This window comes from Ictalurus punctatus, chromosome 10 (assembly GCF_001660625.3).
Source record: "Ictalurus punctatus breed USDA103 chromosome 10, Coco_2.0, whole genome shotgun sequence".
Taxonomy (NCBI): Eukaryota; Metazoa; Chordata; class Actinopteri; order Siluriformes; family Ictaluridae; genus Ictalurus; species Ictalurus punctatus.
In genome coordinates, this window is record NC_030425.2 from 10,622,789 (window position 1) to 10,647,899 (window position 25,111).

The window sequence follows — 25,111 nt, forward strand, 5'->3', positions numbered from 1 at the left end:
GTCGCATTAGCCCAGTATGAAAGCAAGGGATGGTATTTTACATTGGGGTTTCTGGAATGTTATGCGGCATACATGTGACATGCAGCATGTCGTCACACATTCTTGAATCAGAAGTTATCACTTTATTTTCTATAGCAGCAAGGATCGGAATATTTAAATGATTCCTATAACAGCTCATAACAGGGATTTGCATAGTGGGCACTCATAATCTAAGCATAATGATAACATTTATGGAAAGACTTTCAGCAGTACTTAATGGTCCTGCTCCTATAATAGGTATCCCAACAAAAATGACAAACATCACACACTGTCTAATTAGTGAAAAATATATCTGAATACATACATTAAAAGTGAATTAGAACTCAAAATCCTTATTCATGAAAATCTCCTTCAATTTCATTTAAATGAATTTATTGTCACTCTTTAAACTGTTCACATTTCGTTATTTATCAATTTCCTATTTTGCTCATGCACCATTTATTAATTTCCTCACAACTTATATGATATTGAGAGGGATGTGGCTAAATCTATCTAGGTGTTGGATTGGTCCCTTGTGCTTGGATCTAAGATTGAGAGTTAAAAGAGCGATCGAAAATTTGACAGGTTCATGATCACAATGTGCTCTCATCAACATCAACATCCTTTAATTAACGATGGCACCTTAAATATTTTCAGAAATATTCAAACTGGCTCAAAAGGTACTGATGATAAAGTTTCCCTCATAAAGGTATAAATGCACAGGCTGGGATTTTTTATTTATATACATTTTTTTCTGAGACATTGTTCACTTTTTTTTTTTTTTTTTTTACATTTCCTCACAAGTTATTGAGAGAAAATGGTCAAATGTAGCTGCCTTGTATGTGCTTGTTTATCGTGCAACTACTATAAATTTATATGTAGCTTTTAGGATCACTAATGCCAGATTTATTCTAGTTCGGATAGATTTGGGTTGACCTTTAGCTCCAGCGTGCACACAATGGGGGCGAATGTGCAGTAATGTTATGCTTAGTTAGTGATATAAAAATATTACCATTAAATAGGGAGACTGAGAAGTTGAGAAATAGAAAGGGAATGTAAATGACAAATGAAGGAGTAATGTGAAGTTAAGTTGTATATTTATTGTATGGACTGTTTTAGACTTTAGGAAATGCATATAGAAATTATCTTTAAGAAAAAACTTCCTAAATATCCGAAATATTAGAAAATAATGTATATTGTTTTTAACTCAGTCTATAATCAATTTATGTTACATTCTAAACTTATTTATGACTTGTGGTGATTCCATACCTATACCCTCAACCAAATTCCCCTTTAGGCATTGTCTGTCAAAACATTTTTTCACGATGTGACTTTTTATGTACGCAAAAGAGAGAACAGGGTTCAATTATATTTAGGGGCTACTTGTTCATGCTGGTTCAATCTGAAGTTTTCTATCCTAATGATTCCTTTGTGTTTACAGCACATTAATAACACTAAAAATCATCTTCTCCTAAGGGTTCAATTGTAATCTTACACTGTAAGAAATCTCTGTATATTAACAGTTGTATGACTGTATATCTTATCGGAACTTGTGATTCTTGTGGCGTTTTTCTGGTTAATTACATTTTCAGATTGCATTATGGGACCTAGAGCTCTGCTCCGACAACTTCTGGTGGCAGACAAATTTTATCCACCAGTTTCAGCGGTAAGTACTTTTATGGAAAATTTAACACTGCAATTTAACAAAGTGTCGCTTTTATTGCCATTATTAGTTAGTTTGAAATGACATATTGTCTGGGTTGGTCATGTAAAAATCAATTGTGAATTTTCATTGTATATCGCCATCGTTGTTATTAACCAGCACTTGGTTTGGGAGTTTAAAAGATTTATGATTTTTTCATAAGTTTACAAGCTGAGCAGCTTTATAATTTTTAATGTTCCTTGGTTATGTTATTTGGGTGAATATCTGTAAATTTTTTACAATTTTATTGTAAGTAATTTTTAATCTGGGCCGGAGCTTGGAAACGGTTAATGTAAACCCCTCCAACAAAACTTTTTTTGAAACACAAAAAAGTTTGACCTCCAGTCCCACATTGCATGTAAAAGGCAATTATTTTGTGGAAATTTCAAAGAAGTTACAGTTTTCTTGGTATTATATAAGAAGCTAACACGAACAGTTAAAAGTTCATAACTGTTGTCTAGTTTGGTCGGTCAGATGGTGGTGTTAGCTAACATGCTAATGGTGTCCATAAGTGGTGTTTTTTGAGGCTCTTTCTAAATATTTTTTATTTGGGCCATTTGTCATTTGTGTTGGAGTGGGCAATATACTGGTAGACACAATAAACTGGTAGAAATTTGACAACCAGTATAAATTTGGGTTATTTTCTCCATCATTGTTATGCTTACGTGCCATAGTACTGTGTCTTCATGAAAGTTCATCCTTTGCATGTGTTTTTAAGCCTTGCCAATTTAAAATTCCAAGTGATTTTCAACCTTTCAAGTGCAACACGACACGAAAGAGAACATAAGCAAGTAAATAAATTCGCTACTCACGTGCTGTCTACAGACAGTTTTCTGTCCACAAATACCCGAAGTGCGTGTGCAGAAAGCTGCCTGTCACAGCGTTCTTTTTTTATTGCACTTAAACAGTCAAATGCACACAAAGTCATGTCAAAATATCCATCTTGGTGAGTATTCACATAAATGTAGTCAGTGTTAAAGTGAACATAAACAGTTGGGAAAGAAATCGGATGTGTGTCAGTATATTGGATCTGTACATTAGGTCTTAAAGTGACAGCAGCCTAATATACCTGCTGCTATCTGTGTCAATGTGTTAATGTTAATCAATTAACAAAAGAAAAAAAGAAAATCATTCACTGCTTATGACTGAATAACTTTAGTAGCTTTTATAAGGATCAATGTATACTTAACATAGTGAATGCTATGCAGTGTTTTATTTTTACATTTGATTATTTAATCTCTGTATGGCAGCACGTCTCCAAGATGATACCTAGAGCTTTAGAGGGTCCCACCTCCACTGAAACACGGTGGTCTATATTCAAGCCATCCCTGTGTTCTCCTAGTCTAGAAATTCTGTTATCTTTCTCCCTGTCAATCTCTTTTTCACCCTGTCCCTCTCCATCTCTCTTAACAATTCAAGTGTATTGTGTGTATTATGTATATCATGTTAGTGTGTATTAGAAAAAATATTTTCCTTTATTTTACAGCTGTAGAAGTAGCCTCTGGCCAGTGAATCATTAAGGTATCCCCATGTTCTACAAGTTGCAAATTATCTCAATTTCTCTCTCTGTCCCTGTCTGTTCTCTCCCTGTCCCTTGATATAGAAATCTCTTTCTCTCTCCTTGCATCTCTGACACACAAAAAACAACCACAGTGTAATTTTAGTATGTATTAGTAGTAATATTGTTCTTTGTTTTAGAGCTGCTGAAGTAGTGTTTGGCTAGCCTATACTCAAACCACCCTTGTGCACTGCTAGTCTGTGTCCCTGTCTCTTTCTGACCCCAGCTATCTGTCTCCCTGTCTCTCAAACTAGATCCTTCTCTTGCATCTCTGACAAACAACCATATTGCAAGTGTATAATGTTAGAGTAACACTGTTCTTTGTTTTACTGTCATGTAAGTATGGCAGCTTAATCGGTTGTTATTACTGCTCTTTCACCTTGCCTTTTAAAGTGTGCTCTTAGACATAAACCTGGATGAAACTACTAAAAGGACTAAGACTCCATGGCAGTTGGTAGCTGACGGCTGAAAGTTGGTGCTGTTGCCAGATACCCTGCTAGGTAGCTAGCGTCTTCCACCATTTCGTCTACTGATTTTAATTCACTGGTTTCTCAGATTGACTTGAAATTTGTCCACTTTGTTCTCAAATTATTGAAGTTTAATTTATTATAAATCTCGCTGCTAAACTTAATTTAATTGCTTTTAAATCATGTCCCTCTGTCTCTATTTTTCGCCATCTTTGTCTTTCCCTTTTTGACAGTCTCTTTCTTTCTCTGTTCCTCACTCTCTCTTTCTTTTTCCCTCCTTCTGTGATAGTATTTATTCATTCTAATAGTTTTTTTTAAACAGCCATTGAAATCAGTCTGATGGCTGAAGACATGCAATGAGGAATTTACTGCACACTTCTTTTACAAGTGGTAAGGGTTTGTTTTTGTTTTTCTTCAGGATCTTTTTGGCACATTCCAATTGTCTATTTTAAGTCTTGTGTCAGTGATAATCAGTAATATATTTTTCTATTTTGTTTACAGTCTTCATCTTACCTGCAGACAAGAAGCAAATCCGCCCCCTCATCCTTGCCACTATGTAGAATCTTTCTTCCCTTGAAAATTTTCCAATAATTTAATCAGTGGATGTAATTTTTTTGTTTGTAATGTTGAGAGAGACTGTAATGAATTAGCAAACTTTGAACACTTTACAGATAAGAAACTTTTCCCTTTGGGACATATGTTTTTGTTCTTAGTTTAGTATTTTTATGGAATTGTGAAAGAACTATAAGTTAATAAAAAAATCTATTTTTATCACAGAAGATTTGTTAGAATTTTTTAAAGAAGAGTTATCACTGTAGGTACAGAAAACAGTTAAATGTTTATTGCTGTAGGTATAATATCGAACAAAAACTGTCTTTTTTATTTACTGTAGGTAATCCATCAATTAACAAAAAATGTCCATTTTTTAATTATAGGACAAAGTCCGGGTAATGAGTTACCAGTATATTTTCTGTTATTTTACGGATTTATTTAACATTTGCAGTTTTTGTACAGTAGGTATACCATTAAATAACAGGAAGTGTCCTGTTTTTTTGTTTGTTTGTTTTGTTTTTTTTACTATAGTTAGACTATTAAATAACAAAAATGTCCTGTTTTTTTTTTTTTTTTTTTTTTACTGTGGGTTCACTGTCAATTAACAGAAAATTTCCATTTTTTAATTATGGGTTATGATTCTTGGATAAATTGCATCTGTATTACTTCATCTCTTAAACTGTAATAATAAAAAAAAATCTAAACTGTACAGAAATAAATATCTTTTAACTTTTTTGCCCACACGTCACTAGAACTAATCTATGTTGCACACTTAAAGGATGGGACTGTCCACAGCATGCAGGGTTGCTAATATGGTTATGTGACACTCTGCACTACACACTGTTAGCCTGGGCAGCCTATTTTATGGTTGTTGCACACAACAGATAGAGTTATTGTGCTGCAAAAGTTAAGCCTATCAATTCAAAAGCAAGACATGTTTGCAGATAGGGATTCATATCAGGTACAAACAGGAAAGCTTGCTAAATGTTGCATGTTATTAGATCACAGTGCTGCTCTGTCCTTAAATCAGGTTGGTCAGAATTTGTTGAATAATTTAACAACAACAACAACAACAACAACAACAATCCATCCATCCATCCATCCATCCTCTACCGCTTATCCTTTTCAGGGTCGCAGGGAACCTGGAGCCTATCCCAGGGAGCATTGGGCACAAGGCGGGGTACACCCTGGACAGGGTGCCAATCCATCACAGGGCACACAATCACACACCCATTCATACACTACAGACACTTTAGACATGCCAAATCAGCCTACCATGCATGTCTTTGGACTGGGGGAGGAAACCAGAGTACCAGGAGGAAACCCCCGCAGCACGGGAATCGAACCCCAACCCTGGCAGTGTGAGGCGAACGTGCTAACCATTATTATTATTATTATTATTATTATTATTATTGTTATTATTATTATTATTATTATTATTATTATGTAACAGCAGCTTTGGTAGACGTTCTGGCTGTAATTCAGATTGCACGGGCTCATTCCAATATGTTGTTTTTATAGCAACAGCACATTCAGAAATCTGTATAATCACTGATAGGGTGATGTGTTCTGTTAGGAGAAATGGGAGGAGACTTTAGTGTCGGCGCTTTGTAACAGTCAGTAAGTTTCCTGCCATAGGGGGTTTCTCAGGACTTTCCACTTTATGGTTTCCCTGTAACATGACAAGCTGTGCTTTTCCTGTCATACTGTATTTACTTCAAGAGAGAAAAAAAGGTGAGGTTGGTGATGGAACGAATGTTTATAGCCCCTGTAATGTAAATGATAACAGGAATTAACTAGTCTTGTAGCGGTTTCCCAACATTAGACGTAAAAATAAATGGTTAAAAAAACATGACGTTTCATTTGTACATAAATAAACTGTAATCGTTGGTGGTGTAAAAAACACGTTCTTATAGGCAAATACTCCAATCTGTGGCCACCCCCATTGTGGATAATTTTCATGAATAACTGTGCTTTATTCTGTACGGAAAGTGTTCAATTAAAGGCGCGTTTGTAAAGCAGATTTAGAAACAGAATGAGCTATGATGATTAATATCCATGGGTGTCTTGCAAGTAATAATTTTGAGCAGATCAGTTATACCTTCTTATTGCTTCCTGAACATTAAATTCTTCCACCTGCAATATAAATGCTTCTACTTTGACCCCTGAACACGAACAATCCAGCTTCGTCATGCAGAATTAATCACCATGTTTCTGTGACGTCACAGCAGCTGAGTCTTGCCCTATATACGTAGCAACAGTCTGTCCTATCATTCTGCCATTAACTTTAACAGCAGGGCTGGTCATTAGACAGGATGAACTGCACACCAAGGGCCCCATAACTGTCTCATCCATGGGACAGGCTCATGGCTCAGAGACCCCAGCATGGCTGCGTCGAACAGAATATGCCATCAGGCTCAGGTCTGCATTGGCTGCTTCATAGAGTCCTCCCACTGTGAACTCCCTAGTCTGACCTTGAGATCCAGTATTTAAACGGCACAGGATGAAGAATGCTAACCAGGCCCACACTGTATCAATTACAACCCCCTAATTAAGAGTGAGTGTCTGCAGGAGATAAAGAATACCATTAGAGGGGGAAAACAGTGGGAAACAAGCTTTTTTCTTCTAGGGATTTTGGACTAATCTCATTTTGCTGGAACTGTTTTTCACCCGTGTATTCTTTGAAGTGTAAATGCTAAGAAATAAATATATATGTGTGTCAAAGAAACCCCTGCAGAAGAGGCACTATGTGAAGAAACAATAGAACAGGAAATAGGGCTTCTGTATTTCTGTAAATTAGTCCGTTAAATTGTAGTATTCATGTGTTATTGTGGTTGGATACAAATTTGCCAGGATTCACCACCCAATCAAGACAAGTAGCTGTTGGTAGGTTTTCATTATGGCCCATGTCAGATTAAATGTTTACTTCTAACTTTGACACTTTTTGTCTACTGACTGAGGATCTGTTGAGAAAATAAGCTGAGAAAAGCTGGAGCAAACCAAAGTAGAACTGAAGTGTGCTGAATTAGTTCTAATGAGGTTATTAGCATGTGCATTGAACCAGTTAGGGGAAGATCTTCAAAGCCTTTTCCAATCTCCATCCAAGCATCTCAGACAGGTTGGAGAGGCCTCAGCTTAATGTACAAGATGAGATTTAGTTCTATCTTGAGACACGGTCTCATTTCACCAACACTCTTTTACTCTAGAGCCCTCCTTCACACTATATTGCGACCCACAAGTGCCCACAATAGATTGTACCATTTCCGACAACAGATTGTACCAATCTGTCTGCTTTGCTCACAGAGTAAATAATGCAATTATCTTTGTAAATATTTCTATTTCCGCAAGCTACATTTGGGAATACCAGGTCGTCAAAGGCACGCTTTGAGTTAGTGATCAAAATATTTTGCCTTTGCAGCCTTTGCCCATTGTTTTTTTGGTCCAGTTTCTCCAAAAGGACCTGAGCAGTTCTGTTGGCACTGCTGCCTGAAAAATAAATGTGCCAAAATAAATAATGAATCAGCAATACCAAAAAGACTTTTGCAGGAGTAAGACTGTCTCAGTTGAGCGGAAATTGAATGGCGAGTTATCTTTCTGACACAAATACACATGCTTTCCATAATCCCTGGCTCTAAAACAATGTCGAGCCACTTGAGGCTTGTCTGCATTTAATTTTAACTGTAGTACCTAGTAGCAAGCATCTGCACTGCTGGGGATAGGCTGTGATGTACTTTGGCTGCAGGACTGTCTTTGTCAGAAGCTAGAAGGTCCCACAGAGCCTGTCCTCATACAAAAGCTGCATCTGTTTCATAGGGATGAATGGCTTCCTTTGGCATGCCAGAATGCCCTTGAAGCTACTGCCACTATGCTACGTTTTTTCAACCTCAAAGTTCCGGTTTGGGGCGATGATTTATGAGCTAATTAATTGTATTCGATTTAGTTGGTTTCAAAATGCACAACCCCAAAAAGTTGGGACACTGTATAAATTAAAAAAAAAAAAAAACAGAATGCAATGATTTGCAAATCTCATGAACCCATATGTTATTCAAAATAGAACATATCAAATGTTTAAACTGAGTAAAATGTACTGTTTTTAAAAAATAAGAATTTTTAATTTGAACACATCCCAAAAAAGTTGGGAAGGAGCAACAAAAGGCTGGAAAAAGTAAGTCCTACAAAAAAGAAACAGCTGGAGGAACATTTTGCAACTAATTAGGTTAATTGGCAACGGCTCAGTAACATGATTGGGTATGAAAAGTGTATCATCAAGAGGCAGAGTCTCTCAGACGTAAAGATGGGATGGAATAGAGATATGTACAGATGTTTGTGTCTTGTTATTATGACTCCTACATTCTACTCAAAGGTTCTTATCTGAATTTGGGACAATATTGCTAATTAGGAGCTAAATCTGTTTGAGGAGTTCAAACTCATACACCCTCAACATCTTGGTCAAATTCTATATGATACAGTTGGCAACTCAGAGTTGGAGTTATGCATACATAGAGAAGACTTAAAACTGCAGGGTAGAGATGGCCTAAAAATAAAGGCATGTCTCGGTTATTCGCAGTTCTGATCTTGGAACCCTAAGCTTAATTTAGTTGCTCAGTATTAGCTCGAGCTAGTAAAAACTGAGGGGCTGACTGTTCCTCAGTGTGGAATGAACTTCCAACCTCAATTCTGTCATATCTTTAAAAAAAAAATTTAAAAAATAAAAACGGGCTAAAGACCCACCTCTTCTATGAACACTTAACTAACCTCTAACTGAATTTAGTATCTTGTGGCTTTATTAAGATGTGTGCACATTTAACTGTCAGAGCATGATCTAAAAAATTCAAATGCAAACTAATATCCCAGAAATCTCAGAGGCATTAACTACATGCAGGTAATTTGCACAATCTAAATGAAGAACTCAGAAAATCAACATAAGCAGCTGCGTAACACGAGTCTGAATACTTGAAGTTTCCCTGCGTAAACATGGATTTTGTTAACCAACTGTAGTGAATATATTAAGAATTTTTCTGACCTTTTTATTGCCTGGATCTTTTCTGCAGTTATGTCTTGCATAACCTTTTCCAGCATATCTGTGCTTGCGGTGGGCGTGGTCGGCTGCTCCTCAGTTCGCTTAGCATGTAGACCAATGAGCAGTCCCAGGAAGAAGGCTCCTGTCCCAAGCATCAGGTACTTGACAATGCAGGTAGCACTCATCTTGTGTGCCTTGGGAACGGTCCCGCTGTATTGCAAGTAGTTGGGATCCTCTTGTAGTCGCTCAAACCGTCCATGGGGGGAAACAGAGGGCTGGATGAACTCTTGGTCTGGATTAATTTCACTAGTAGATGAGTTGCCTAAAGTTTGTGAGTCTGCATACTCTAGTTGTAAGTTGTCCATCCCGGGTTCTTCCAACTCCTTTTCCATCTCCCACTCTAGATCAAGAGTGGCTAGCTGATCCTCACATTCCAGGACCTGAAGGTGCATGGAGCTACCATGACTGGCATGTGCTTTCGTGTATGCCATGTCTTCACCTACACACACACACACACACACACACACACACATTAATATGGCATTAATTTACAACAAATAGGGAAAAATAAGGACATAAGAAAACACCTCATAAGAAGAATAATTTAGCTTGCCATCATTTTGTAAATTCTAGTTTTTCACTGTTTAGATATCCAATGTGTCTCAGTGTTCTAACTATACCAAGCATTCTCATGGGAGCCAGGAAGGGCACCAGTGGTTCACTGCTGCTGCTAAAAAAGATCATTAAGGGTGACGACTTCCTGGGATCAAATTCATAAAAAAAGGAGACCAGTGTCAAAGTACTCCATTAAATTTAACTATCCCTTTTAAAGTGATCACCATCAAACCCAAACCAGCCCAATCGATAATAACAAAATTGCAAAAGTGCCCAGAAATTTCACAGTGGACAAAGGCTATTACTCATTTAAATTCAGCTACAAAGGAGACCAGTGAATGAAAATGTGCTGCTTGAAAAGCTCAGACTCAGGCAAAGTAGAAAACATCGAAGGAACGGTTTAGATCGAACTGCAACACGTAAATAAAACATTTAAGTGAGGTCAGGAGTAAAATTTGACCTGATAAAAGTAACTGGAAAACATTACTATTGCACACAAACACAGAAAAAGCACATAGAATAATTTCTTATCGCATTTTATGCATTTCCAACATGTTTTCTAGGTTTTTGTTCTTTGTTCTTTTATTTAAACCATTAAACATAGACCAAAATGTCCTCAGTGCTGGTCAATATGTGATTTTATGAATGAGGTGCCATTTGTGTCCCAAATATGAAATATTGTATATGTACAGTAAATATAAAAGACATTTAAAACACAGGTAGTAATGGTATACTCACTCTCCCCTGTCAGAGAGCATGGCCAATTTGCGCTCCCTTGGCTCCTGGCCATAGATGGGTGTGGCATCATAAGGATTCAAACTCTCAATCTCCTCATGATAGGATGAATGATTATCTATTGCACCATTTGGGAGCCCCGAGTTATAAAGGTTAAATCGCACCCCAATCACAGTAATCGCATACACTCAAACACAGCCATGTTATTTCTATAGCACCATGTATATGGACTGTAATGAACAATAAAGTGAACTGAAATTGATTCACAGTACACTATATGGCCAAAAGTATGTGGACACTTGACCATCACACTCATACATGGACCTTCCCTAAAATGTTGCCACAAAATTGGACGCACACAGTTGTATAGGGTGTCTTAAGTAGTATAAAGATTTCCCTTCACTGGAACTTCAGGTGAACGGCAGTGACTACTCCGTCCTCCCCGGCACCGCGTCCCTCCTCCTTCCTGGGTTTCGGCACCAATGTAACAAACTTTCAACGATGGGCAAGGAGGAGGCGGTAGTGCTGAAGCGGTTGCCAAGAAGGACGGAGGAGTCACTGCTTTCCAACTGCTGCCGTATGCCTGAAAAGGTTCAGTGCCATCGCCCGGCATCATGAGGGATTGCTTCCCAGATTGCCGAGGACCAGATGACAGTGTGTCTGGGGACCGGAGAACCAGTTTTCCTTCTCTTTCTCCTCTCTTTCCCTCTTGCTCTCTCTCCTGCTTGCTCCTTCTCTTTCCCCTCTCCCTCCACTCATCTCTCCTCTCACTCAAAGGATGCAGGGCCAGTCAGCCGAAGGGGGGTGGGAGGGCTTGCGTCAGGCTGGGGGCATGAATCCAGCCCGGAGGAGTGTGACGAGGAGGAGGGAGGGGTGCACGCGTGGCACCGAGGTGTCTAATCAGCGGGAGAAAGAGATAAGGAACAGCTGGAGATGCCAGAGGGAGGGAGAGGGAGAGGGAGAGAGAGAGAGAGAGAGAGAGAGAGAGAGAGAGAGAGAGACGCGTGTTTTTGTGTTTGAGTTACGTTTGTGTTATTTTTACGTTCTGTTTATTATTAAGGTTTTACGTTTGTGTTCAGCCGGTTCCGACGCCTCCTTGTTATAGTCAGGGGTTATGGAGAAAATCAGGATTTACATATATACTAACTCTTCAGTGAACATTGCAGTTTAAATCTAGAAGGAACAGACTGCACTAAGAAATAGGAAAATTAAATTTCTTCCCTGTTTGCAGAATCAGCCCAGACAACCAAGGGCAAGAGGTCGTAAAATTGCTGTGGTATGCAATTTAATGAACATGAGAAAAATACCAAGAATTAGTGAATGAGATAAGATGTGTGATGGGAAGATGATGATGGTGAAGATGATAGGAGGCAGCAGTTATGTTAAAATATGATAATCAGTGTATTCTGTCGTCCAATAGGATGTTGGTTTCTTTGTATTTTACTAAAGGACTATAAATAATGATGAAATGAATAATTCATGAATTTAACCATTTATACCACAAACTTCTGTCTCATAGCACTGTGAGATAAAATACATTTGGTAAGGTACGAGTGGCTATCAGGGCTCGTGAGCAATTGCTGACTGAATTAGATATTTACTTAAGCACATTCAAGTGTAGGTATTGAATTCTTATTTTGCATGTGAATTTCCACAAAAAATGTCCACAAACTTCTGGCTGTATAGTGTATGTAGTAAAAAAAAATAAATAAATAAATAAATAAAACATTGGCATAATGACAAGCAGTTTTTCATAGACTGCTTAAGTTGTTGAGAGTCTAAAGCACAGGGAGATGACAATGAGCTACTGAGCAGGTTTGTATGGCTCAGAAACCTTTCTTCAATTTGGATGCGAATGCAGAGAAGAGATCCTCATTCGCCCCTTGACCCCTGCTACGATATGGGTTGTCAAACATTTTGGGTAGAATTGACCCTCCTCTCCTCATCTCCTCCCTGCTTTCCTCTTCTTTCCACTCTTTTCCTGTCCTCTTCTCTCCATCATTCGCTCAGGTGGCAATGGAGCTCGGCTCTCTTCTTCACAAAATGACAGCTGACATTCAATCACCAGAAATGTCAGCAATTTAACGCTTCTCAGCACCACAACAGAGCCATCAATTAAAGGCCAATGGAATGTACCATCTTTGACTTTTCCCCCGAGATTGATTTGACAGTGACACTAAAATGGAATGCCGCTGGAGTGCACACACTATGCACATTCAAGCTGGCCTAAATCAATTTTCCAAACCATCCAAAGGACAGATTTGAGGAGCAATTTATTCATACAGCATTTTCCACTGGGCTACATTATGTTAGATTGGATTTGAGGAATGTTATTTTTATTTTTTATCCTTGTTCTTGTGATTGACACATACAAGATCCAGACAAGAAATGCTTCATATTTTTTGTGCATTTTATGCTCACCTTCATCAATATTGATAAAACTTCTCCTTGCATAAATGTAGCTGAAATTGGTCGAGACAGGCAGAGTATCCAGTGTCACTCCCAGAAGGAGAACGCTGGAGTGTTGCTTGTGGCAGATAAGACAACATGTCATGAGTAGCATGACTAACGACATCTATCAGGAAATGAATCCAAGCCCAAGCCAAAACAGGTCTCAGACAACACTAAACTTAACTCCTCACTACAATGCAGCTCAATAAACCGCACACACTACAAAACTGTCACAACATCAAAAGGCCATGACTCAGTAGATCTCTCAATAAAAAACACTCCAGATATTGGAGAAAGACAGGATATTGCAGGGAAGAATGTGGAACACTCAACAAAACATATGCCCTTCACCAGTCCACATTAAAGGAAAAATACAATCAGAAAACTTTCTCTCAGATGTCATTTCATGTCATACAATGTTCATTCAGTCCAATTTACTTAATATATACTTTAGACCAACCAGCAAACAAATATATGCAGCTGCACATGCACATTAGACAAATTAAAGACTGGTTTATATTTCTTTATTCATGTGCATACTCAGGCAGAGAGGGGGGTTATGGGTAAGCATGCTAACACACAGTCCTCCTAAAAGCTAAAGTATCTATAGTGTTGTTCCTCATCAAGCCTTCACTGAACTCTGTTAGGTTGTGGCATGGAGGTGTGCCATCTTGCATACTGGAAATGTTATGAGACATTTTGACTTTTCTTCTGTGGGCTTTATCAAGGGTTTCAGAGTGATCAAAAACCACCTGCATAGCATGCTGTTAGGTGTAGAGAAATATATCCCAATATTAGTGGAGGGCACTGTACATGTACACTTTATCAGTTCGTTAGTCCTTCAATTGAGCAATATGAGCATTCCCGTATAAGAGGGAATATGAAATACTAACCTGGGTGTACACAAATCTATGCTCATTTCTAGAGGACTCTGTTGAATAAGGAAATATTACTCTGAAACTTGATGAAGGCCTTAATGGCTGAAACAGGTAGGCATGTGTTTTAACTGATTATCCTTCTGAGTGCCTCATAGTTCTTCAATAATACTCAATTAGTAGGAGTCCAAAACTGAAGCGGAGAGTCCACCAGAGTGGACCTCGAAATTTGAATGACCTGGAGAGATTCTGTATGGAAGAATGATGTAAGATCCCTTGACATGTATTCTCCAACCTCACCTGGCATTAACAAACCTTTTCAGAACCATTTTTTAAAAAAAAATTTTTTTGCAAAGGTCAATGCAAAACCTTTAAAATAAAATAGTAATTGTGGCATGTGCGAAGGTTCAAATACCCTTCCAGCTGTAAAGTCTAAGAACCGTTCTACTATGTAGCACTGCTTGCACAAACATGATCTGCATGGGAAAGTCATCATAAGGAAACTTTATCTGCCACCTCAGCACAAAAGTGAACATCTGATGCAAAACCATATATTGATAAGCCAGATGAGGATGAAATAAAAATGGATACAATCACCAAAAGGTATAATTGGAAATTAAAAAAGGAGCAGCATTTGATGAAAAGAACAGCTTGCCAAATGTTAAGCATCAGGGTGGATTGCACAGGTAAGCAGGAAACATTGCACAGGTAGATGCAAGAATGAATTCCAGTCAATATCAACAAATTCTGGACGCAAATGTGACACAGTCATTCAAGTAACTGAAGTTGAAAAGAAATCGGCTTTTACAATGAGACAGTGTTCCAAAATATACATGAAAACCCACCATGAACCACTTTAAGAAATGTAAGCGGGAGCTTTTGGAAAGGTGACCAGTGTTCCGTGACTTGAACATCATTAAAAATCTGTGAGTAGGTCTTAACCATGCTGTACATGGAAGACAGCACGAATATCTCCAAATTAGAAGTGTTCCACATTGAAGAGCGTGTGAATAATAAATAATAGGAATAGAAAGACTCCTAGCTTGCTACAAAAAAGCATTTTTGCTTTTTTGCACATGCCACAATTATTTTTTCCTTTTTTTTTTTTAATTCATCAAATGTAAAGTGATTGCATTAATATTTGCAGAAAATGTTTTATTTATTTGCTGCAGAGGTTGTGATTACTTCTCTTCACATGAAAAAAATCAACAAAATACTGTATGTTATTTAGCTGGGGTGCCCAGTTTCTTTTGCATATACAGTAACTACAGTATATGTCATTTAGTGTGCACAAATCTGTGTTTGTTTCAGGGCCTAGATGTTTCAAAGTCCTTAATGCGGACAATGTAAAAACAGATGCCAGTCATTATAGCTGTAACAAAGATTTGCAATCTGCAGCTCAGAACAGAAGTTCTCTAGCAAGAAGTACAAGAACTGCACTTTTCTCCACCACTGTAAAGAAAAAGCTAACTGAGATTTCACAAAAAGACACATTTGGTTTATCAAATTATAATTGCTCATTGATACAAAGTGCAAATAATTCTCTGGCCTTCCAAGAAGGAAAAACTCCACTCTGTAATGTAGCACAGACAAGAATAAAAGAATAAGTTGCAGTTTCTAAAATCTTCATTCGCATCACACAATGTGCGCCCGAAGCCAGATGAACATGCCTATTCTCCTAGATTCTGTAGTCACTGTGCAGTGTATCCATAGAGCAAATGTGTCTTCTTAAATGGAATATAAAAATCAATCGCATGCTATAATTTTGAATATTCTTAAAAAACACGACAGCTGAGACAGCCATCAAAAATAAGCCTTCCTGCAAAGCAATACCATTCGTTAACGAGAGAATAAAGCACTGATGTGGGTCCTTTTTCAAATTCTTGGAACAGATGTAAGAAATACATGTTCATCCTGCTTATTAGAAGTCAGGTTTCACAAACGGGCTTCATTTGAGCATTCTACTCAATATGTAAAAGCATTAGCAGCACAATAGAGATAAATCAGCTTCAAAAGACGAATCACCTGTTGCTGAGACGGATCAAGCGGAGCAACCGATCAATGACCTGCATCCATTACGTTCAGTTAGACGAGAAAGAACCGGACAAAGAGTTAGAGCAAACAATCCTTTTCAACAGCTCTAAAGCGGGATCAGGGTTATTGGGACCATTTATCAAGCTAAACTGCGATGAGAGATATTGCGCCCATTTGTACTGGCTGAAACAGAGGATCTGACACGTTAGATAAAAAGACAGACATCACAGCTTGGATAAACAAAAAGATCAATGCCTTCATATGATTATATTTAGGATTAGACTAAAATTTATTTATTACAAAATCACTGTGAAAATGTGTGGAAGTGATGGCTAAAGCTGAACACACATAACTATAGTGTTTTGTTTTCTTTTTCCAATACTTTCTCCCATAGGAGAGTAAATCTAACACTGAATAGCTGTCTGGGTGAAAGATACAGTAAGTGTTTGTTGATTTGCTCCCTCAGTGCCAAGAAAGAATTCGGTAAGACTATGTATGTGTGTGCCATCAGATTTCAATCGGAAACATAACATGCTTTGTTGACAACGTAATCAGGATGGACAGAAAGAGAGCGTTTGCCTGCCATCAGACATCCCTTAACTGTGTAAACGGCTGGAACACCAATGCAACTCTGATTTGAGTGAACTCTGGAGACTCATCAGTCAACTTGCAGACCACTCAATGGGAACATCAGAGACACTGATATGCTTATATAGCAATCTGCTGGTATTTGTTTGTTGTGCAATTGTGCTTGCAGCTAGGAACATGCTGTTTTAATGCAGCTGCCTAACAGCTAAATGGGAATGCATTAATAGCGCCATGTCATGTTACAAGCTAAAACAACCATTTACATTAATAAAGCTAATGTGCAAACATGGAAGCCCTTTCTTCCTTCGTTCCTTATTCTTCCTTGTTATCATGTAAGGAATAAAACATAACAGGGCATGCTGTTATAAGAAAATAATCCATGACAAGAGGTATGATGTGGCCAGACATGAAGAAGAGTTACCGTTATCACCTTGAACTTAATTTTTTTTTCCCAATAACAGTACATCCATCCTGGTGTGGCTTTTAATCATTTATAGTCACATTTAATGTTGTGGGATGTCCACGAGATAAGTTAGTTCCTGTTATCATGGGCATAACCATGCATTCTTTGGGGGGGGTCGTGTCCCCCCAGTATTGAGGAAATACCAATCTGTCCCCCCAATATACAGTACAAAATATTTTCTATATGTCCCCCTTTAATGTACCCTGCCAACGGATCTGTCTTTTCTTCATCTATTCTATTTATTTATTTACGTCTATTCCTTTTTAATATATTTCGGTTTGTTAAGGAAAATAGGTGGGTGCCCCCCGCTCCAATTGTACACTTGGTTGCGCCCATACTCAAAGCAAGTTCGATTATATATTTTAGCAGCTCAGGCTGTAAGAAATGGAGACAGCAGCCAATCATAGAAAAGTGCAGCAGAACATATGAGCTTTTTTCAGACAGTAGGTAACTAGATACCTAAATAGTAGGTAACCTTAGCTTAGTATAGAAGGCATCATACCATGGCTTGGTTTGTTCTTAAGAACGTCAATTAACTTTTGATATTTGCACACCTACGAAGTAGGCTAGGCTAACGTCAGTTCCAGTTTTTGACCATTAACGTTACATTCACTTGCATATCCTCCCGCCGAGTTCGCTGTGATCCCTCACGTTGTGACAGACTGTTATAAATGCAAGGAAAGTTACACAGCAATTCATTCCTTTACACTACATTTGGGCTATGGACAACTAAGTGATTTTACAAATATAAGGCGCAGCATAATGCTGAGATGTGCTAGCTTGGCAACGAGAGATATGGAACTAACGTCCGAGTTGTGACCATATTGTAGTTATCCATTCAGAACTAGTTATGGCAGTTTGTCTTTAGAATTAAGAAAAGAAAACTCCAGTACCCTTTACATAGCTAACGCTTCAGGTTAACACTATATATTGTTGTACACTTTGTACACTTATTACATAGCAAGCTAAACAGCACGATGACATTAACATAATAAGTGACACCAGTTACACCAACAGAATATTCAGTTTATCAAATTAAAATGATCATCTAAGTCAGTCATTACTCTTCTGGGAGAATAATGGTACCTGGTCACAATACAGGCAGCACAGCATTGCTTAGAAGCATCCGTGGGGAAATTGTATTTACAACATGTATAATGTTGAATTTAGTTTCATAGGTAGCCATCCTTTCTGAGTTTGTTTAAAAGTCGTGATTGCATGTTTAAATGTTAGCGTGTGTGGTTTGCCTCCACACATCTTAGCTCGCCTCTACTTGGTGTAGTAGGTTTCATTGTAGGTTATGGCGCAGAGAATACATCTGCCTACATGACGTCCACAGCACCGCACAATTTCCCCATGCTGTAGGAGCTTCTATCACTCAGAAATCACGTGAATTCAAATGGTAACTGTAATCCTAAAACTATGTTCTAAATATGCAAATTTTCAGTATCACCCCCATGTCCATACCATGATTACGCTCTTGCCTGTTATTAATTATATTATAGCAGGAATAAACAGTCATTCCCTCACCAGTGTGTTTTTTTCTCTTATGAAGTTAACAAGCAGCTTATCCAAACCAGAAAGCACAAAGTCTTTTGTCAGGAAGACTCTCTCATGGTGGAAAACTTACTGACTGAGCTGACAATGGAGATGGCTTTAATAAATGTTTATAATAAATCTCCTAAAAAAAACATTTAAAAAAAAATGACTATATGAAAAATTACATGTTTTACTTTTTTAAATAACATGTTTTTAAAATTACATTATTATAAGGCTTAGATAATGTTGACTGTCTACAAGTCCTTAAGTTGTAATTACAGAAAGGCACAGGCACATTAATATAAACCAAATGAGTTATAATAATGTTACTGCGATGTCTTTGGCAGCATGATAATGCAGTCATGACATTTGCCATAATACATGCTTAGTAATAGACATTTAGGATGTTATATGTAAAAATGGAAAACAGAAATAAATACTACATGCAGTTAATTTGCATTATCTGAATCTCGCACCTAGAAACTTGACTTAAGCAGCTGCATAACCCATCTCGGAATAAATACGGCTTGTCCCTTCATAAATATTGATGTAAATTTTGGACTTCAGTTGCCTACTATGAATATGGTCCATGCTTACAGGCGTAGTCTAAATTGTTATTTACTAGCCATATGACATGATGAATGTATTTTTTTCCAATATTAGAAAACGTGGACAACTGCTAGCCAAGAAGAAATATATTTAGATGTTTTCTATACTGAGAGAAAATTTGTATTTTAATATGAATATCATAAGTTGTCATGGCATCATTATGGCATATTATGGCAGTTATTAAAGCTTTTACCGGGTAACATGACACTTATGGATGTAAACTGTCATGGCAAGTCAATGACAGCTCCCATGATTTTTTTGTACCAGTCTTATTATGTAGATTTCAAGTAAAGAGTGGGGCCTATGCTCCTTCCTCACCCCAGCAAGGGTATAATTTTGGTAATCGAACATAATCTGCACAGTAAATTAAATGCTAACCTAATTTGCAGGCAACAGTTAAAGATTAAAGTATTAAGCAATAATCCCCAATGAGGAGGCCATATGCTACTCACTTGACTTTATAGTTACTGCTTAACTTCATAGTCAAGGCATTAATTGGACGTTGCCCTGGGGGAGTTTTCCAAAAGCGTAAACCTTATAAGATTACCTTAATTGTGTAAAAGTGATATTCCCTTTAGAATCTTACTAACAATTTAACATTGCAAAACTAAGTAATGAGAGGATGAGAACCCAAAATATGTCATAATGCTGACAGTGCATTTACTGCATCAGTCCAGCTGATGCATTGCTACAAATAAAGGCTTAAAATTGGACAGTGTTTGCACCATCAGCAGTTCTCATCAACAAAATTGTGATCATCTTTTAAATTAATGGATAGTGTCCCACACTGCCTGCAAATTTATATCTGGCCAAGTTCCTTTTTTGGTGAAAGTCACTCACAAACAAGAAGAGGCAATCTAAAAATAGCGTATCTCGCTAGTGTTCTGCTTTACACAGATCAGTCATTACCACCTAATGCTGTCACAAACAGAATGTCATCTTCGGGTGTAAATAAGGTCTTCCACGTCTGTGACACAATGAAAGATCGCAACAATGTCTGTCAAACTCGTCATCTGCAGAAATAATGAACTCTACCTTTGAACCTGCAAGAAGGCACAGAGCAGAGCCATCCTGTATTTTACTATTATTTTTACACATATACAGTAGATATGTAATATACCACTGAACTACCACAATAGGAAAAGATAAATAGCTGTTTAACCCCAATGGACATCATCTTGGTTTCATCTGACTGCTGAAACCATCTTCCACAAAGAGCTGACAAAGCCTGCACAGGGTCTCACTGTCAAAAGGAATCAATCAGGAAAGAGATACAAAAGAATTAGAAATTATTAGATGTACCATAGAAAACCATGAAGGCCACCATCAACAAGTGGAGAAAATGGAGCACCACAATAACATCACCAAGAACAGGACATTCCTCAAAAATTTACAAAAGAGCAAAACAAATCTTACCAGGGAGGCTGTGAAGAGACCAACAGCAACATTAAAGGAGATGCAATGAATATCTGACAAGTACTGATTACTCTCTGCATGTGACAACAATCTCTCATATTCTTCACTAGTCTGGGCTATGTGGTAGGGTGGCTAGCAGTAAGGTATGTTTGGTGCAAAAAAAAAATCACATTGACAAAAGAACACCACTGTGGCCACATCATGCTTTAGGGCTGCTTTTCTTCAGCCAGAACTGGGGCTTTTATCAAGGTGGAGGGAATCATGAATAGCTACAAATACCAGCCAAGTTTAGTGCAAAAATTTTCAGGTGTCTGCTAATAAGCTGAAGATGAAAAGGAATTTCACCTTTCTGCACAATAATGACCCAAAGGATACATCAAAATCAGCAAAGGAAGAAGCTCAATGTTTCTGAATCACCTAGACTGACCCCAGACATTAATCCAACTGAAAATCTGTGGGGTGACCTGAATTGTGCTGTACAAAGGAGATGCCTTTCCAATTTGATGGATCTAGAATGGTTCTGCAAGAAATGGGAAAACATTGCCAAGTCAACATGTGTCAGACTCTTAACCAAAAAGACTGATTGGTATAATAAAATCAAAAGGTGCTTCAAGAAAATATTAGTTTAGGGGGTGTGCACACTTGTGCAGCATGTTTTTTTCTTTTTATTCTCTTAAAAAGTTTCTGATTGTTCTTCACTTTATTTGTATACTTTGCAATTGCACATTAAAGGTGGGAAATGATCTGACATGATTTATCTTAGTGTCATTCTTTTACTTCACAAAAACTTTTCCAACAGGGGTGTGTAGACATTTTTATAGCCATTCTGATATGATTTGTTCATATGTAAGGGATAGATGTAATAGGGAGTGGCACAGTGGTGCAGTGAGTAATGTTGCAGTCTCACAGCTCCAGGTTAGATCCTGAGCTCAGGTTACGCTCTGTGCTGAGTATTGTAAGTTCCCTTCAGGTTTCCTCCCACCTCCCAAAAACATACCAGTAGGTGGACTGGCTATGCTAAATGGCATCTGTGTGTGAATGTTTGTGCATGGTGCGCTGTGATGTACTGGCTACCCCATTCAGGGTGTGTTCCTGCCTTGGATAGTCTCTAGATTCACCATGACCCTTAGCGGGATAAAGAGTTTACTGTGAGAGAGTTAGTAAAAGTCACAAAACTCCTAAACTCATCAGAAGAGTTAATTATAGTGGGCCTGAAGTAGGCAAAAGCTTTTTGCCAGACTTTCTTTGAAGAGACATGATGGGGTGCTTATTCACATTTAGACATGCTACTCTTAAATACGTTCATGCCCATTTGGGAATACGAAGAGGTTGGTCTTTCTAGCCATCCTGCTGGCTCCAATCCCTCCTCTCCCTTCCTTTTGTACACTGTGCTCCAAACCTCTGCATTTCAATCCACTCTGCTACTCTAGCATGTTGGCAGTCACCTCCTTCAAGCCTCATCAACAGATGGCTCTGCAGCAGGTAATAATGACCCAAGACAAACTCTTAAATTGATTATGCCATGCAGACAAAGGATCAGTCCTACTGGGAAGGGAAATGGCACCATGTCAACATACGCCTACACAACAGGCACAGGCTGATCTAAAGATGGAAAAATGTGGGGAAATGGGGAGAAAATTAAGGCTAATGGTTCAAACTTCACTGCCTAGTGTGTGAGGGTTCCGCTGAGCATTCAAACAAGGGTTAATTAGCAATCTTAATCAAAACCTTGCTGAATGCTAGTTTGAGTTGAATTCTTTCAAAGAACACGGAAAAAGGATTGAATATGGTAGAGCAATGCTTTGAGCAAAGCAGGCCAGCCTCAAGTGTAGGCACAATGGACTAATCAACACCACCTGACAGCCATTACGCTAACAAAGCGGCCCCTCTGCTAGACCTATCTGCACACTTAAAGCCTCAACAACCGGCTTAGCCCTGCTCTCTTGCAGTTTCATCAGAACACATTAGGACAGCCTTATGATATCTTGCTTGGGAGCCCACATGCTGGGATCTGACACTTTGGTTAAATAAAAGGTAGCCACTCGTTCCTCTTACGAAGCATCAAAAAGTCTTGAAAGCATAACAAGCTTGCATTACCATACAATGGCAGATTATGACTACATTGTGGGAACCATACTTCCACACTTTCCCTTTATCACTCATTTCCAGCTTCTGGAACTAGCTACAAGCAGCAGTGTTACTAAAGGTGGCCATATTTCACACTGCTGAAACTTGTCTTTAATCTACAGTTAAAGTCCTTCCATCCTGGGAGCCATAATTTGAAGCCTTGGTGCCAAAAGGCATCAACAGCTGACAGCTGCTTGCTGTGTAAGTGGGTCTGATCATTTAGAAAAATCTATATCTCATGAACATTCATTTTACTGAAGAAATTAGATATATTACAGTGGACACAACAGGCCTCCCTTCATATACATATTCATGTCAGATTTAAATAAAAATAATAATAATGGAGCAACAAGTACAGAAAGCAACATTAATATAAAGTTGATTGCAAAACACAACATAAAATGAATAAAACAAAGTAATTTATTTAAAGTCATTTAGTGTACTAGGTAGGTCTCACAGATGTTCCATTGTCAGAAGTAACATAAGGTGATGTCAAAAAGCCAAAAACTTGCCCAGAAAACATTGTAAAAAAAATAATGGATTTGGGTTTTTAGTGGCCAACACATGCTTACAGCACCCAACAATTGGTGGTTAGCTGCGCAACTGGTTAACCAGCGAAAACTGGTAGGGAGAGCAAAACTCACCAGACTGCCACTGTACTGTAAACACAAACATGACACCTACTGTCATTATGAAGTGTAAAGTGTTTATATTTAGTGTAGAAATAAGAGTGGCCCATAAGTGAAAATGTCAAAACTAAAAACACAACACCAAAATATTCTAAAATAAAATTGTGTGATTAAAAAAAAATAAGCACCATTAAAAGCATTAGTAGATCCATTAGTGTGAAAGTTCTCCAACTCTCTGTTTTCTGCAGTCTCACAGTAACAGTAACAGATCAACAACAAGCATGTGGTATAAAATAAGGAACTACCCTTTCTGTTTATACTGTTGTGTTTGCTGTTGTTTCAAATTTGCTAATGCATTCTTTTCTAATATTTGCTTTTGTATTTCCAAATTTGCTGTTGTGTTTTCTGATTTGCTGGTGCGATTTTGGTTTGTTAATGTATTTTGCGCTAATGGCCCACCGTACTGGCACATACAACCAGACACTTAATCTAACAAAACAAAGTTAATAAAAACACCCAAATAATATTTGTATATTTATTATATAAATAATATATTTAATGTTATTATATTTAATACTTATATGAATAGGTAGCTATGGGGGCTCGTAGGTATGCAAATAAGCACTTCCTTTGCATAAGTGCAATGATTTTAAACTTATAAATATATTTATCACTACTAATATGTGTGCCCACTATTTACCTTTCTAAATCACTACAGCCTCGTGTTTCCTCTGAACATCTTTTGGATCATCTCATTTGCAATATTCATAACTAAACCTCCTGCTCTTTTTTGGCTTAACATACTGAATCTGTTGTAACTCTGCCAGATTGCTTGGAAAATCCTTGAAAATTCTTGCCATAAATTATTTCTGCCATATGTCATTACGTGCCTTCATCATCTAGAGTCTAGAGACCGAGAAGCACTTCTTGCTTTTGGATAATTTCAGTCTGTCCGTCATTTTCTGTTGAGTTTGACTTATGTTTTTGGATCTGTGCCTTGTTGCATCTCATTTTTCTTTTTGTTTTTGTAGATATATTGTAGATAAATGGAAATGCTCTCTTTTTTCCCCATTCAGTAACCAGTGGGGTTTATGAAAATGTTGCACTCAGCTGGAACGTGCACATAGCTGAGCTCTTAGTACTTGGGACAAATCTTGAGGAAATCGCCCAACTATTTGGCATTACCTCTCAGCAAAGTGATTTATTTTTCCCTACCAGGAGTTTACTTTAAAATTCAGGTCACCAAAAAGATTTTGAAAGTGCCTTTGAAAGAACCCCATTAAAAAATTAAATAAAAAAAAATAAACCATTTTCATTTTTAAATTAGGTGGAACACTACTTCCTCACCATTTGTTCATTATGACAAATCTGAAATTTCTATCTTTTACTTAATTTCCCCAGGTGTAAAAGGTGCATAAGAGCCCATGTTGAACAAATGAAAAATGACAGTGAAAATATACAACATCAAAGGGCTCCACTGACCATGCCTTTATTTACAGGTTTATAATGAAACAATCACCTCCCTGTGTGTGATAGATTTCGTCCTCCCTGCCCAATTAATCTTCCACTGTGGTTGAGAGTAAACTGAATTATCACAGTAAAATATATCAAAGTAATGGAGTTTTTTTAATGGGTTAAAAAATAGCAATGCCAAACTAAGTGCTTATTCGAACAATAAACTTAAATCAACTTTATTTTATTAATTAATGTGCA

The 25,111-nt window shown here is 37.7% G+C and overlaps 1 protein-coding gene across 5 annotated transcripts in view; it reads right to left on the reverse strand.

Moving 5' to 3' along the window:
• Window positions 1–25,111, reverse strand: part of LOC108271148 (inactive N-acetylated-alpha-linked acidic dipeptidase-like protein 2) — a 302,511-nt gene that overhangs the window by 221,774 nt on the left and 55,626 nt on the right. For all 5 annotated transcript variants that reach the window (XM_017478480.3, XM_017478482.3, XM_053683146.1 and 2 more), the window contains exon 2: window positions 9,321–9,816. In XM_017478480.3, the coding sequence (XP_017333969.1) occupies window positions 9,321–9,808 (488 nt within the window). In that variant the 5' untranslated portion in view covers window positions 9,809–9,816. The remainder of the gene's footprint in view (window positions 1–9,320; window positions 9,817–25,111) is intronic.